This window comes from Hipposideros armiger, unplaced genomic scaffold, assembly GCF_001890085.2.
Source record: "Hipposideros armiger isolate ML-2016 unplaced genomic scaffold, ASM189008v1 scaffold_781, whole genome shotgun sequence".
Lineage (NCBI taxonomy): Eukaryota > Metazoa > Chordata > Mammalia > Chiroptera > Hipposideridae > Hipposideros > Hipposideros armiger.
In genome coordinates, this window is record NW_017732131.1 from 715,623 (window position 1) to 729,143 (window position 13,521).

The following is a 13,521-nucleotide window of genomic DNA, read 5'->3' on the forward strand; positions in this document are numbered from 1 at the left end:
CGGCTGCTGGCCGCTCAAGCTGGTTGCCAGCCACTCACAGTAGCTTATGGCAGCCCACAGCAGCAGAGGCTGCAGCCTATGCCGTTACTGGCGACTCACAGCAGCCCAGCTCCAGGTTGAGCTGTGGTTCACCATCTTAGCTGTAGAGGGTGCAGCATTACTGACCCATGTGGGATCCGAACCAGGGCCCTGCTGCTCAGAGCTGGTGTCCCAAGCCAACTCTTAACCAATGCGCCACTCGGGCGGCCCTTGAATTCTTAAAGACTACTTTCTTAGCTGTCTTTTCTCTTTTCTGTATCTTTAAATCTCTCCCTTTCTCTCTAGTTGTTCCCCCTTTATTGGCAAACATATTCAAGGGCTTTCCCTTTTTTTAACCACCCCCTCCATTTTCTTCATTCTTCTTTCTCTTCTAAGTTGTCACATCCTCCTTTCTTTACAGTATTGAAGTAGTGTCCCTAAACTCTCTGTTCCTTCAACTCCTAAGCTCTGGGAAATCTTGCTCATAATACATTTTTCCTCAAAACTTCATTGAAATTGTTTTTACAAAGTTTAAAAATGATCCCTACATCCCTAATCCAGTGGCCTCTTTTAAATCTTCATCCTGCTTAAATTATCTTCTCTTTCAATTCTGCTTCTTCTCTGGTACTTCATACCTCGATTTATGGCTATAGACCTAGTTCAAATAACATCAAGCTAAAACATTAACACAATCTGTACCTCCTCCTCTTCCTCTCCTCTGACTCTACCACCCACTTGCTACCAAACTTCGATGATTCTTCTTTAAATTAATTCTCACATCTGGATAGTCCTTTCTAACCTTTCTTGCCAGAATTCAGTCTCCATCAGATCTCACCTGGACTACTCAGTAGTCCCATATGGCATCTGGCCATTGGACTCGGCCTGTTTCTTTTCATCCTCCACATCGCTGCCAGAGTTATTTCTTGAAAAAACCAAATCATCTATTTTTTCACCCTCCTGCTGTAAAATGTCTGGGGCTCCCAGTTGTCTCTGTTAAGTACAAGCTGTGTAAGTGGACCTTGACAATCTGACTACAGCTTGCTGTTCTAGCTTTATCACCTCTCCTACATCATACCTTATGATCTGACTACATCATTCTTCACAAACACATTCAGCACCTCACAACTCCTTGTTTTTGCAAATGCTATCCAACTGAAATACAATTTCACTCTTCTCTATCTGGGACATGCCCAATCACCTTTTAAAATCCAGCTCACATACAACCTTTTTGGAAAAAGCCTTCTCAGATTCACCTGGGCTGTTCTGCTCACTGCTCTGGATGCAGCGTTTCTACCTTATTCTTACCTCTTTATAGCCATTAACAAGTTGTCTTTGACTCCTCTACTTTATCTTTCTCACTAGACCTTGAACTCTTTGAAGAAAGATTTATCTTAGTCAATACTTTATCCCCAATAACCATCTGGTTTCTTAACAAATGTTTGTTGCAAGAATATAAAGAGAGGATGTGGTTTTAAAAATATAACAGAAATAAGAACAGAATAAAATTACATCCTGTCCACAACTGGTAGAGATAAGATACCCTAGTGGAAATGAATAGGAGATAAGGGTGCTTCACCAGTACTCTGAAAAACCTATATTTCAATCCATCAATTCATTTTTTCCCACTGTTGACAGGAATACAATCCATAAAATGTGCAAACATCTGTATTCTTTTCTCCTCTGTTTCAGGCTTATTTGTATCACTTTTTATCCTCTCTCAGTATCAGTTGGCCAGACTTGATCACAGTATCATCATTCAATGCAGGTATAAGATAGCCCAAAGGCTCAATGCCTAAATTAAATTTGGCCATTGCTAACATACCAGGTTTTAGAGAGGAGCCAAACCTAGCACTAGCATTAAACTCAGGTTCATGAGGCATCCAGATGTGTTAAGAATGACCAAAGTTTGGGGGGAAAAAAGAGGAATAGGTTAAATTAGTTTTTAAACCTAATTTTATAAACCCTCTAATCTCATTAACAGTTTGGGCAAACACGCTAAGAAAATAGACGTATTGTCTCTGCTAATTTGTTCTTGTTTCTTGACAAGCCAAAATATATCAATCAACTTGGGTTAGTCCAACTGTTCAATAAAGCCATCAGCACAGCCTTATTTACCTAGGTTTGTACTTTCTTAGACATATAGCATGAAGCTCATGCACGCAAAACACCAGCCAGGACTAGAATTAGCATTCTCAATTGATTGCTGCCAATTGAGTTCAAATGAAGTTAATGGCACAGCCAAGATGAACAAAGACTTCAAAAGGGTGATTTATAGGCTTGAATCTGAAAGGATTTTTCTCAGTTGTCTTTCGGAAGTGGTAGCTTCCCTCAAATTCTGCTATAATTTCTTTGCCTTACAGAAATTTATTTAGACACTGGTTCAGTTGGAGCAGGACTCTTCCTTCAGGATAATCTACAAAAAAGGAGGGATATCATAGCTATAAGGAGTAGATATAATGCCAACTTTCATTCAGCATTTTCTTTGACTTAAATGTCAAGAAAATTTGGCAGTGATTAAAATACCAAAATTTAAAAGAAAGGCAGTAGGTCCCAAAGAAAGTAATATGGTCTACATCTCTTCTAAATTCCTTTAATTGGGTTTGAATAGGTATCCATGCTTTAAGGAATCCCTTTGTGTATCAACTAGAAGGAGGTGCTTATAAACCCCCACCTGCAGAGATGGAGAACTAATGGAAGATGATGAGAAAGAAAAATGGTGCTGAAAATTTAGAGTGGAATCCACAAGAGAAAAAGGGTCACTTCAATTTATTGACGCCTCATTATCATAGTATCAAGGCTAGAACATTGGTTTAAGTCCTGGCTCTACCATTTATTGCCTATGTGATCTTGGGCATCATGTCTCTGTGCCCTAGTTTCTGCAACTATAAAATGTGGATAATAATAATTTATTTTGCATAATGTGCAAAGAGGCATGCATTTAATTGCTATTGACTCTCCCAGGACTTTAAGTCTGTGTCTAAATGAACAAAACTTTATCTGTTCCGTGTTCTAACCAAGTATGAGATGCACAACATTGTTATTCTTGTTGCCTAAGCACTGTCACACCAGCAGTGAGCACATGAGCTTCCCTGACCAGGGCAACAAATATGGTAAGTGCCCAGATTCGAAGCAGGGCTTCCACTCAGAGCAAATTCAGGCCAAAGGAACTTTTTCTTTTCTTTTGGCCAATAATGAGATCTCCAAAAAAAAACTGAACCAAGGCTCACAAAGGCTGGAAACAGACCCTGGGCAGAAAACAAAACAAAACAAAAATGTTGTGGCTCAGTTGGTTAAGAGTTAGCTTAAGAGCTCTGAGCAACAGGGCCGCTGATTCGATTCCCACATAAGCCAATGACGCTGTGCCCAAGCTGAGTTGCCAAAAGGTGAGAGGATGGCTCAGCTGGTGAGAGCACGTGCTCCTAATAACGAAGTTCAATGGTGGGCTATGCCCGCCCGCAACTAAGACTGAACTCGGCACCTTGAGCTGAGCTGCCACCAGATGGCTCAGTGGATAGAGCGTGCGTTCTTAACAACAAGGCTGCCGGTTCAACACCTGCATGGGATGGTGGCTATGCCCACCTGCAACTAAGATTGTAACACAGCACCTTGAGCTTAGAGGCCAAGAGCTACTGACGGGAAGCCAGATGGCGACTGGAGACCTCCACAACTAAGATTGAAGAACAACAACTTGGCTGGTCCCCTTCCCCAATTCCCCAACACTGTTCCCCTCCCCCAATTCCCCAATTAAAAAAAAAAAGTATGTGAGGAGGAAAGTTTAAGGTCCTCCAAAATTCAGTTAACTGGAATTTTTCCTGCTAACAAACCCAACCAAGCCAGAGAACATGGTTTCTTTCTGGCTTCGTTCACCCTCATGAAAGCAGCTCTTTATAGGCTGTTATCAAAGCCCAGGCTTCTCTAGAGGATGCCTTCTTATCTGATTAAATGGAATATAATGCTAAATATTCAGCCACCCCAGCACTGGCTGTGTGGGTGTCCTGGATAAAATCTTCATGCAAACGCCATCACAGGGTCATTTGTTTAAATTCAATTCTGCAAAATGTAAAAATAGAATGAGCTGCCATGAAGGGTTGAGGTTTCACAGTTTCAATGGGAAGGCACCAAATCCACACTGTTCCCGTGGATTGCTTGCTTTCTCCCTCTGCTAGAGGAAAAAAAGGAAGAGAAAAATCCTGAAGGCAAGGTGCTGCTTTCATTTATCCTCTGCTCTCTCCCCCTTTTTCGCCTTTGCTTGCACTTTTCTCTGCATCTTCCTCTTACTCCATCTATTTCCTCTCTCTGCCACCTGCCCTCCCTTCTCTCATCATTTTTATGTGTCATTTCACTTCTTCTCAGCGACCGGTTCTCCTCCCATGTTCTAACACCCTCACCTGAGCCACCCTGCTTTCTGGGGCAGCCTGTCTCCAGGCAACCTGGGTCTCACAAACTTTTCTAAGAATTGCTGTTCTGCCCAATTCTCGTCTCTATCCCATACCCTTGTTCAAGTCCCAGGCACCGAAACTGTTTAGGAAAATGGAGTTTCAGGGCTCAGTAAGATGAAGTGGCAGATGAGCTGCAGGGGCTGCTTTTCTTCCTACTCCCTCTTCTAGCCAAGTATGTTTATTATTCATTGAGCTCAGCAACTCCTGGAGGGGGTGGGGGTGGAGGTGAGGGGGTGGGCAGGCAGGTAGTACCTCACTGGTCTTGTGTTTTGGACAAATCAATTTTTAATTTCGTGAAGTATTTTTAAAATAAATATTCAAGTTGTACTCCAATCTGATCCTTGACAAGCACAGCCATTTCCACACCAACCTTATTACAATTCTGGTGCAGAAAGGGAAATTTCTCTTTACCAGGGGCTCCAGAGCTGTGCCAAAGCCCACGCGGGTGCTGAGAGAGGCTTCCTGCTTCATGTCCATTGGAGTCTCAGAAAGTGCCCACTATTTGACCTAGTTTCAATCCAAAGGATTCAGGTTGTTTCAGGCCTGTCAGTATAGATGATGGAGCCAAGTCAGTTTAACTCCTTTACTCTGCTAGAATGGGCTCCATGCCTGTGGTGTCCGTGAACAAGGAGCTATCCTTCTCCCGTCCTGTGGATCGCTAGTAACTTTCTTTCTGAAGACAGAATTCGCTGTTGGTTTGACGAAAGCCTAACAGAAAAGGTGGCGAGCAGGTCACTAATTCACAGATTCATCAATGCCAACTCACTCTAGGAAAGAACTTAAATTCCTGTTTTTATTGCTATCTTATGGGTCTATACTTGAGTCCACTGACAAGTGTTTCCCTATCTTAAGAATTCTATCTTCACACACACCAAATGAGGCTTCAGTAATTTAAGGTGACCCTCCTAACAGTTAACGCAGATTCAAGATCCTATTTCCTAAAATATCTCACCCCCTCTTTGCAGTAACGCTGTGCAGTAACGCTGTGTTCACCCTGCCTCTGATTGGAAATGTTCATTTGTTATGCAGATGTGCAATGCAGACCCAACAGGAGTGGATACCAGGGCAGTCTTTAGAAGCCAGAGCTTTGTAAACACCAAATTAAAGGGGATATGGAACCCTAGCATCTGAAAACTACATGCAGTGTTTCTGTTTTGTGTATATTAGGATTCTGGATCAAATCAAGGAAATAATGATTTTAGTACAATTTGAAGAATGATCATGCCTAGGCAAAAAAATGAAATGTGGTTCCCGATGTGCCGAAGGGAGAAAGAAAAAATCCTGATCAGGCTGAAAGAACAATGAAAATCAAAATTATAAACTGCAGCAGGCGCCCCTAAGAGAAAGCACCCTATCAGTAGGACAAATGGAATGGGTGATAATTCACAGCAGAATTGTAAATAACAGCCCAAATCCACAAGCAGCTGAAAACTACATGCCACCTGTTCAAAAGCAGCAGGCAGTGGGAGCAGAGCAGTGAAAACCCCTCTGGAGTGCAGCTGCAGCCCTGAGGCTGCATGATGTCGGTTAGAGTGGATGACTACCGATGTGTGTGATGGGAGAGCCCTGACAGTGAGCTAATCTGCAAAGACATCAGATGACTGCTATAGTCTAAAAATAAAGGCTAGAAGGTGGCGGCAGGACAACCATTATAACGTGGTCTCCTTATAAAGCTGTAATTTCATTCAAGGTCTATAATTCTTGAATACAGCGGATCAAGAAGCCAAATAAGACATTTATATTTGGTGACAATGTCAAGTTGGGGTACTATAGCAGCACCCCAGTTTGGCTAGGTATTGATCAGTTGCTCATAATGGTTTCTTTGGAACACTATCACCAGAGCCCAGCCCCAAATTTCCAAAATCAAACAGCCTTTGAGTGTGGACGGGGAAACCAGAACTTCCACCCACCCTTGGAGACCCTGCATCTCCTGAATACCCATGATACCCAGCACAGCTCTTGGCTCAAGTTGCAAGATCTTCTGAGAAGTTACAAGGTAAAGAGGCCAAGGGGGTGCGGGGGTGTGTGCCTCATACAAACACTGGTGACCTCACCAGCGACCTCACTGTACACCATCAAAGGCAGCCAGTTCAAGTTGTGAGCAACAGCGAAGGTGGCATGGACACTGGGTATGGGCAAGAGATGTGATCTTTAAGTAAGGAACAAAGGCAGAGGCACCACTAGATAGAAAGAATAAACGTTATCCTCACCCAGAGCACAAGTCTGATTTGCTCACACAGGAAATACATGTTTGTATTTTGCTCTCTAACCTTCTAAACACTGTTTAATGAGAGAGACAGTGAAGCAGTTCACACTAGCATAGTGTGGATGCTCCTCTTCGAGTGTGCCTGTTCCACAATGAGCCTGAAGATCAGATTAGGGGCAAAGTAGGACCTTGGGTTGGGGGATAGAAAGGCAGCATTTGCAACCTGTTTTTAATATTACTTTCCTGAGCCCCAGCTGAGATATGCCCCTCTTGAAAAGCCCCCAGGCAGAGGGCTCCTTATCCATAAAACACTGTGTCTTCAAAAGGTGATGTGCCCACATAAGTGTCGGCAGAGGAGACAGCTCAGCCCCCTGTACAAACTTGTTTGTCCTCATGCAGAGTGGTGAGCTGGGAGTTTTACATCTGCTGCTGTCATGAAAACATTTTATTATTTTTTTTACAAGTCTTCCCCCCACCCCTTGGATAAAACTAGGGATCTTCCAAGTATATGTGATGTGCACAATCCTTCCACCCTACCCCTCTCTAATTCTGAGAATGGAATAGAGTCTTGCTCACATCTGCTCCAGGTCCACCAGAACAACAGAGGTGTGGCATAAGCCATCGACTGCCTGTTTAGATGTGGCCTTGGGGCCCATGCACCCTGCTAAGAAATTTCTTGAGGAATGAAGTTTCTGCAGGCGTGAGGCTGGCCGATGGATGTAAACACGTTGTTTGGGCTCTAACAGCTTCTAATGACCACACCTTCCCCTCTCTTCATGGACTCCATCGGAGTAACTCGGTTTCTTCTGGAATGGGAGTCCATGCATCCCTAGGTCCAAATCAGGAAGTTCTCCAATTACTAGACCTCCCACCACACTAGGAGTAAATTAAGAAAGGCAGAACCTTTTGTCTAGTCTTACTAGGTACGTTCAGATAAACCGCATGATGTTACTTTTCCTTTCAAATCTTGGACTTCTACAATGCAAGGGGAATAGGCATAAGATTGATGAGGGTGGCCAGATGGTGTGAGGGAAGTACTGCCCAGAACAAGGAAAGCTGGTATCCCCAGTTCAAACTTTTGCCGGAAAGCTGAAGAGGAGCAGACGCGATCTCCATGCCCAAAGCCCTGCCCTCACCACTTGCCTGAGCACATCTCCAGAACTAATGGAGAAAGAAGTGAGCTTAGCCATCTCTGGTAACTCATGAAGGAGGTAGTCTGTCCCAGCGGTTTTTGGGGACACCAACTCTCAGGTGTGGACACCACAGCCAGGCCACAATCCATGTTAATAGCTTTACTGTGCCCTCTGGAACTTTGAGGTTGCACTGAGAAAATTCAGATGAGCAAACAGCAGACCCCACCCCCACCCCAATGTTTCCACAGCCTCCAGTTTCACAGGGATCCCGCATCATCACCCCTGCATCCAGGTGTGTTCCTTCTTGGGCTCATGAAGGTCAGGAAGTTCTTACCTGGGTCTGCTAGGAGAGGCACTCATGCGGGCAGACGGGCCGGGTGTGCCAGGTCAGCAGCGCCCAGAACACACCGGCTGCAGGCTACTGCTCACCTCATCTCCCCCGGAGCTTGGCTTTGCAAAGAGGAGAGCCAACCCCTTCTGGAGGAGGGAGGAGGAGCATGGAGTCTAAGGACGCCAGAGCCGAGCCGGGGTCGGGCCGGAGCTCAGTTCCCCCAAGAGGCGCAGGGCACCCGCGGCGCCGGGCGGGAGGAAGTGGAACCACCTTTCTGTGGGCTGCGAGGCTCTGCTGTCCCGGAGTCTATTTGTTACCGCATCGCGGTCCCTCTTGCTATTTATACACGTGCCCCCTCCCGGTGCTTCTGAGATCCTCCTGTGTCGTTCCTGACTACCTCCGTGATTTCCGCTCGGTCTCAGTCCCCTTCCCCCGCTCATCCCCCTCTCCTCTCCGTCTTTCTCCTTCCCTCACGCGCCCTCTCCGGTGAAGCCTGCTGCGTGGATTCCCAGAGGGTGTTGCCTCGCTCCAACGTTTAGCACTGCAGTGTAACTCGGGGACACACGACCAGACAGTGCCTTTAAAACCCACCGCTCCTTTCAAACCTGACCATCAAGTTTATTGCGGAAACCAGTACCAGAAGCGCCGCTGTCTGGCGGCTAGGTGGAGATATTAGCCCATCTGGAAACCAGATTCCCCAGTTTCACGCCAAGCTATAAGAAGGGATATGGAAAAGGCAAATGGCATATGTTCAAATAAGTCCACAAGTAACCTGAAGGGTCTTCAGGATGGGGTAGGACACTGCCAAGTAGGACACAACCAGGCTCAAAGTGTTCATTTTGCAGATGACAAAACTGAAGCTCAGAGAGGTGCCTTGACTCGTCCAGGATCACACAGCTAGATTGGGAAATGGCGACCTGAGCTGTCCCATTATCCGGGCATTCAAGTTTCCACACCTAAAAAAGAACACACTGGGGGTGGAGTGGCCCAGGAGGAAGAGTATCCGTGTCCTTCATTGACTCTTGCCCAGTGCACCCATGTCTCTGGGAGGTCACCTGAATCCATGAAGAAAACATAACCAGTCCATCTACAGGTTAACAGTCCACTCTCACTAGAACGACTTCTAAAACCCTCTCTTCTTCCAGGAAGGCTGTGAAGAATGGAAAACAGAAAAGGTGCAGCAATGCTGACGCCACGGAAGGGTGAAACGAAAAATCCTTTTTCATTGCTATCTTCCAGAGACCCAGCTAACAAGATTTGCTTTATAAAACCCCCATTTTCCACTGATTTTTCACACTCCTCCTTATCCTTCACATCATTCTGACCAATCTCTGACAGAAATATTTTCATATTACCCACAAAAGAGAACACATTTTCTCCACCTGTTTTTTAGCCTACACTAAAATACTACCAGACAGTATCAGCCTATTAATCAAAGGGGCTTTCTCATTGGAAGACTGTTGAAGGGGCCTAACATTATTTCTCTTCCCAGAAGATGCCATTACCCCTGGCAGAGTCTTCTCACCCACAGATGTCCTTCCCCTGGCCTTTTCCTAACCCCGATGACAGAACTCCTCTGGAAATGCTTTTCAGGGCAATGGCATTTGGTGCCGTCACTGGCTCCTTCCTTCCTGTTAGGTGGGCTCAATATTCACGTGCATTGATATATTCTCTTTTGGGACGTTACAATACCTACTTCACGATGATATGCCCTGAGGTAATTTAGAGAATGATGAAAAGTTCCCTGGAGTTTCACTGTAAGTCAAGAAGAGTTCTTTTGCCAAATGTGGCCATTGACAAACAGGTAGCAGAGTGAGTAAGAGTTTGAACTCTGGAATAGTTACTCCAACCCCACTCTTTACCAAAATAGTCAACTTGGACAAGTCATTTAACCTCTCTAAGCCCTAGTTTTCCTGAATGGAAAATGGAGAAAGTAATTAACCCTGCATCAGGAGTAAATGAGATTCTGAATGTAGATTGCCTGGAACTCAATACATCTTAGCTATTACTCATATTGTTATTCAATTGCTATTCAGAGCCAATAGCCCTCTTAGAGACCTCATGCCTACACTTATGAGCTGGGTAACCCTGATCAAGTGACTTAACCCCTCCCCACTTCTCTCTTAATCCACACTATCTTAATCTCTAAAATGGGGATAATAACATGCCTTTTATAGGACTGTTGGGAGGATTAAATAAAATCATGCATGTAAAACACCTAACATGGTACCCACTACATAATAAACATCCAAGGTATATTAGCTCCAACCTCTTCATCGCAAATTACCAGATGTGTGATCCTGAGCAAGTTCCTTAACTTTTCTAACCCTCATAGGGTTGCAAAGAGTAACAGAACATGTGTAAATGGCACGCAGTGTTGAATATGTTAATTACCTCCCTTTCCTGTTGAAACTGCTCAAATTTTATACCTGAATCATTCTCACCACATCTCAATCACTCATGATCTCATTTATCCTTTAGTTAAGATCCTGTTATACCAGTCTGCTTCATTTAAATGTATTTACATTTCTTTCACATTCCCTCATTTATTTAGCAAAAATTTATTGAACACTTATTATGTGCTGTCAGGCACTGTGCTCTGCCCTGCTTTGCATGTATTTCTTTTATATGATTTTAAATCCCCAGAAGCTAAGAATGTGCTTCCCATGTGTTTTAATCTTTCACCACCTCCTATAGATGTAGTCATAGTCATAGATTCATTGAGCTAGAAAGAGGCCTGGAGATTATATTGGTCAACATTCTCGTTTTGCAGCCCAAAGAGGATAATTGACTCACACACATTATTAAAGCTAAAATGGTGGTGGTTTTTTACATCCTTATCCAGTGTTCTTTGAACTGTTCACACATTTCTTGCCATCTGTTCCATGGAACACTAGTTTTTTTTTAATGTTAATAGGTGGCACTTTAATGAAGTGTTCTATGCCCAAGTGTATTTGCAAAAAACATGGGTTAAGCAAGGAAAACCTTGTCATTATTATTATTTTTTCATAGCAATTTTTCAGGGCCTTTACTGTGTTTATGAGCATTGTGAATTTTCGAGAGAGGAATATGGTGCACCTCACTTGTTAAATGCATTCCATGGAAACCCTTTGTCACAGAGAGCATTTGGAGTAACTAGTGATCTAAAGCACAGATGTTTAGAGAACATAATGCTGCACCCTGGAAAAGCAGTCAACCAAAGTGACTGCTCAGATTGTATGACTCCCAGCGAGGAGACCAGTGTTAACTCATCCTAGGCATTCAGTCAGTCCCCTTTTCAGGTCTAGGAACTTGTTTTATAGATGCAATCCTCAGATGGAAGGGGAACATGTCACCAGTGGTCCCCTCTTCCTTGAGCAACTTGCTTGGCATAGGGGACAGGAAACCAGTTGACAGACTCATCACCGATATGGGGGTACAGTTCTTCCTTCCCCGCTTTGACTCAGCCAAATTCCCAGACTACTCTGGCTGTACTCACGGTGGTTAGGGAACAGGCCTTTTGAGCTAGACAGTCCTGGGTATTAATCCCATGTCTATTTCTCACTAGCTGTTGGATATTGGGCAAGTTGCTTAACCTCTTAAGCCTCAGTTCTCTCAATTATAAAATCAGCAAAATAATGCTGGATAAAAATATTATTGCATTCAAACCCCTGACACAGTGTCTGGCACAGAGTAAGCAGCCCCAAACTCGAGCAGTTTTACTCAGAGTGGTAACAGTGGTAACCCTAGAGTAGATGTAGCAGTTAGTTATCAGCATACAGTTTGGTGATACAGCAAAGTTTTGTGAATCCAAAAGTGTGATCCTTCTCCTCTTTTCTCTCCCCATGCGATGTTAAGCCCATTACGGTCATCCCAATAACTGCTCTGTTCCCTGATAGCTGGGAGGAAATGAGTTGTAGATACTCTTTGAGCAAGCTCAGAAATGAACAGAAAAGGATATTAATCATTAATATGATAAAAAGCTTCCTTTAAACTGAGCAGCTGCCAAACACCAGGCACTGTGCTAGATGATTTATATGGATATTTATATTCATTATCTATTTATATCTGTATCTGTCTGTACTTCTTACAACCACTTGAAAGGGAGGTATCTACTTCCCCATTTTGAAAATTAAAAAAACTAAATTTCAGAAAATTTATGGGGCAAGAGGCTAAATGAATCCAATGACAAAATGAACTACCAGCTTCCCTGTAGCCATGTCAATTCTCGGGGGGGGGGGGCATTAGGCATATTGTGTACTAGAACATGCTGTATGAGACATGGCTGGAGCTGGGACTATTTTCCTCTTCCATGGGAGGGACAATTGTGAAACAGGTGTTAATTATTGCCCAATTAAGTAAGAAATGGAGCCAAGAGAATTCCTTTCTCAATTGTCTCTCCTCAAATGTCCATTTGCTGGACTCCACCTGTTAGCCTAAAATATGTGGATACAGGACCCTCATTTCCCACAAAGGGAACTATGGTGTCAGCTGATCAGAGAAGACATTTTGCATAAACAAAGAAGTGAAGACATAATTTTCTTCCCACTGCTAATAGGAACCCAGGCATCTGGACCCAGGACAGTGAATTAATGCTGCCTCTTTTCCTTTCACTCTCACCCAAAATATCTTTTTGAAGTCCTCCACACCCACCTCACCCTTTATTCCCAGCAAGAAAGCCACACCTGTGGGGAACACATTCCAAACCAAACCTTCCTAATAAACTGCAGTTCACTCTTCCCAGTCCGCTCCTGATGGGGTCAAATCAAAGCACCAGACACCCTTTGGTAGCAGCCGCAGGGTGAGAAAAAGTCTGATTTTATTCCCTCCAGGAGGTAAGAACCCTAAAGGCAACCATGGCTGACCTCAACTCCTGGCAGAAGACACAATAAGGCTGGTTTTTGTTTTTTTTTCAAGGGGATTTGGACAGCCACGCTCATAAGAGATAAAGGCAAGTGGGAAGAGGAGAGAAAGTTTTGTTATTTCCCCAGGCAAAATATAAGAAGCTTCTGCAGTAAAAATTACACCCACATGGCAGAGATTGGGGAGGACAAAGACACCCAAATGTCCACATTCTCTCATCAGAGGATTCCACTGTGTTTTTGTCATTCTCAGAAACATCTGCTGTGTGGCTGTGTGGGTGTGTATGTATGTGAGGTGGGTAAAACAACAGCATGTTTTAACTACTACAATGTATTAGGTATTGTACTGAATGCTATCAATACAAGATTTTCTGTAGTCCTCACAATTATCCTGTGAAGTTAGTTTAATTATCCCCACTTTATAGAAAAGAAAGCTAAGGGCCAACCGAGTGGCGCGATGGTTAAGAACTCGCTTGGGACGCCAGAGGGCCCCGGTTCGGATCCCACATATGAGGGCCAGTGACACTGCCCTCTACAGCTAAGATGCTGAACA

The 13,521-nt window shown here is 44.0% G+C and overlaps 1 protein-coding gene across 1 annotated transcript in view; it reads right to left on the bottom strand.

Annotated features, from left to right (window-relative positions):
* Positions 1-8,482, bottom strand: part of GRAMD1B (GRAM domain containing 1B) — a 253,091-nt gene extending 244,609 nt beyond the window's left edge. Inside the window, exon 1 of the mRNA XM_019628340.1 lies at positions 8,131-8,482. Within this exon, the coding sequence (XP_019483885.1) occupies positions 8,131-8,156 (26 nt within the window). The 5' untranslated portion in view covers positions 8,157-8,482. The remainder of the gene's footprint in view (positions 1-8,130) is intronic.
* Positions 8,483-13,521: the final 5,039 nt, after the last annotated feature.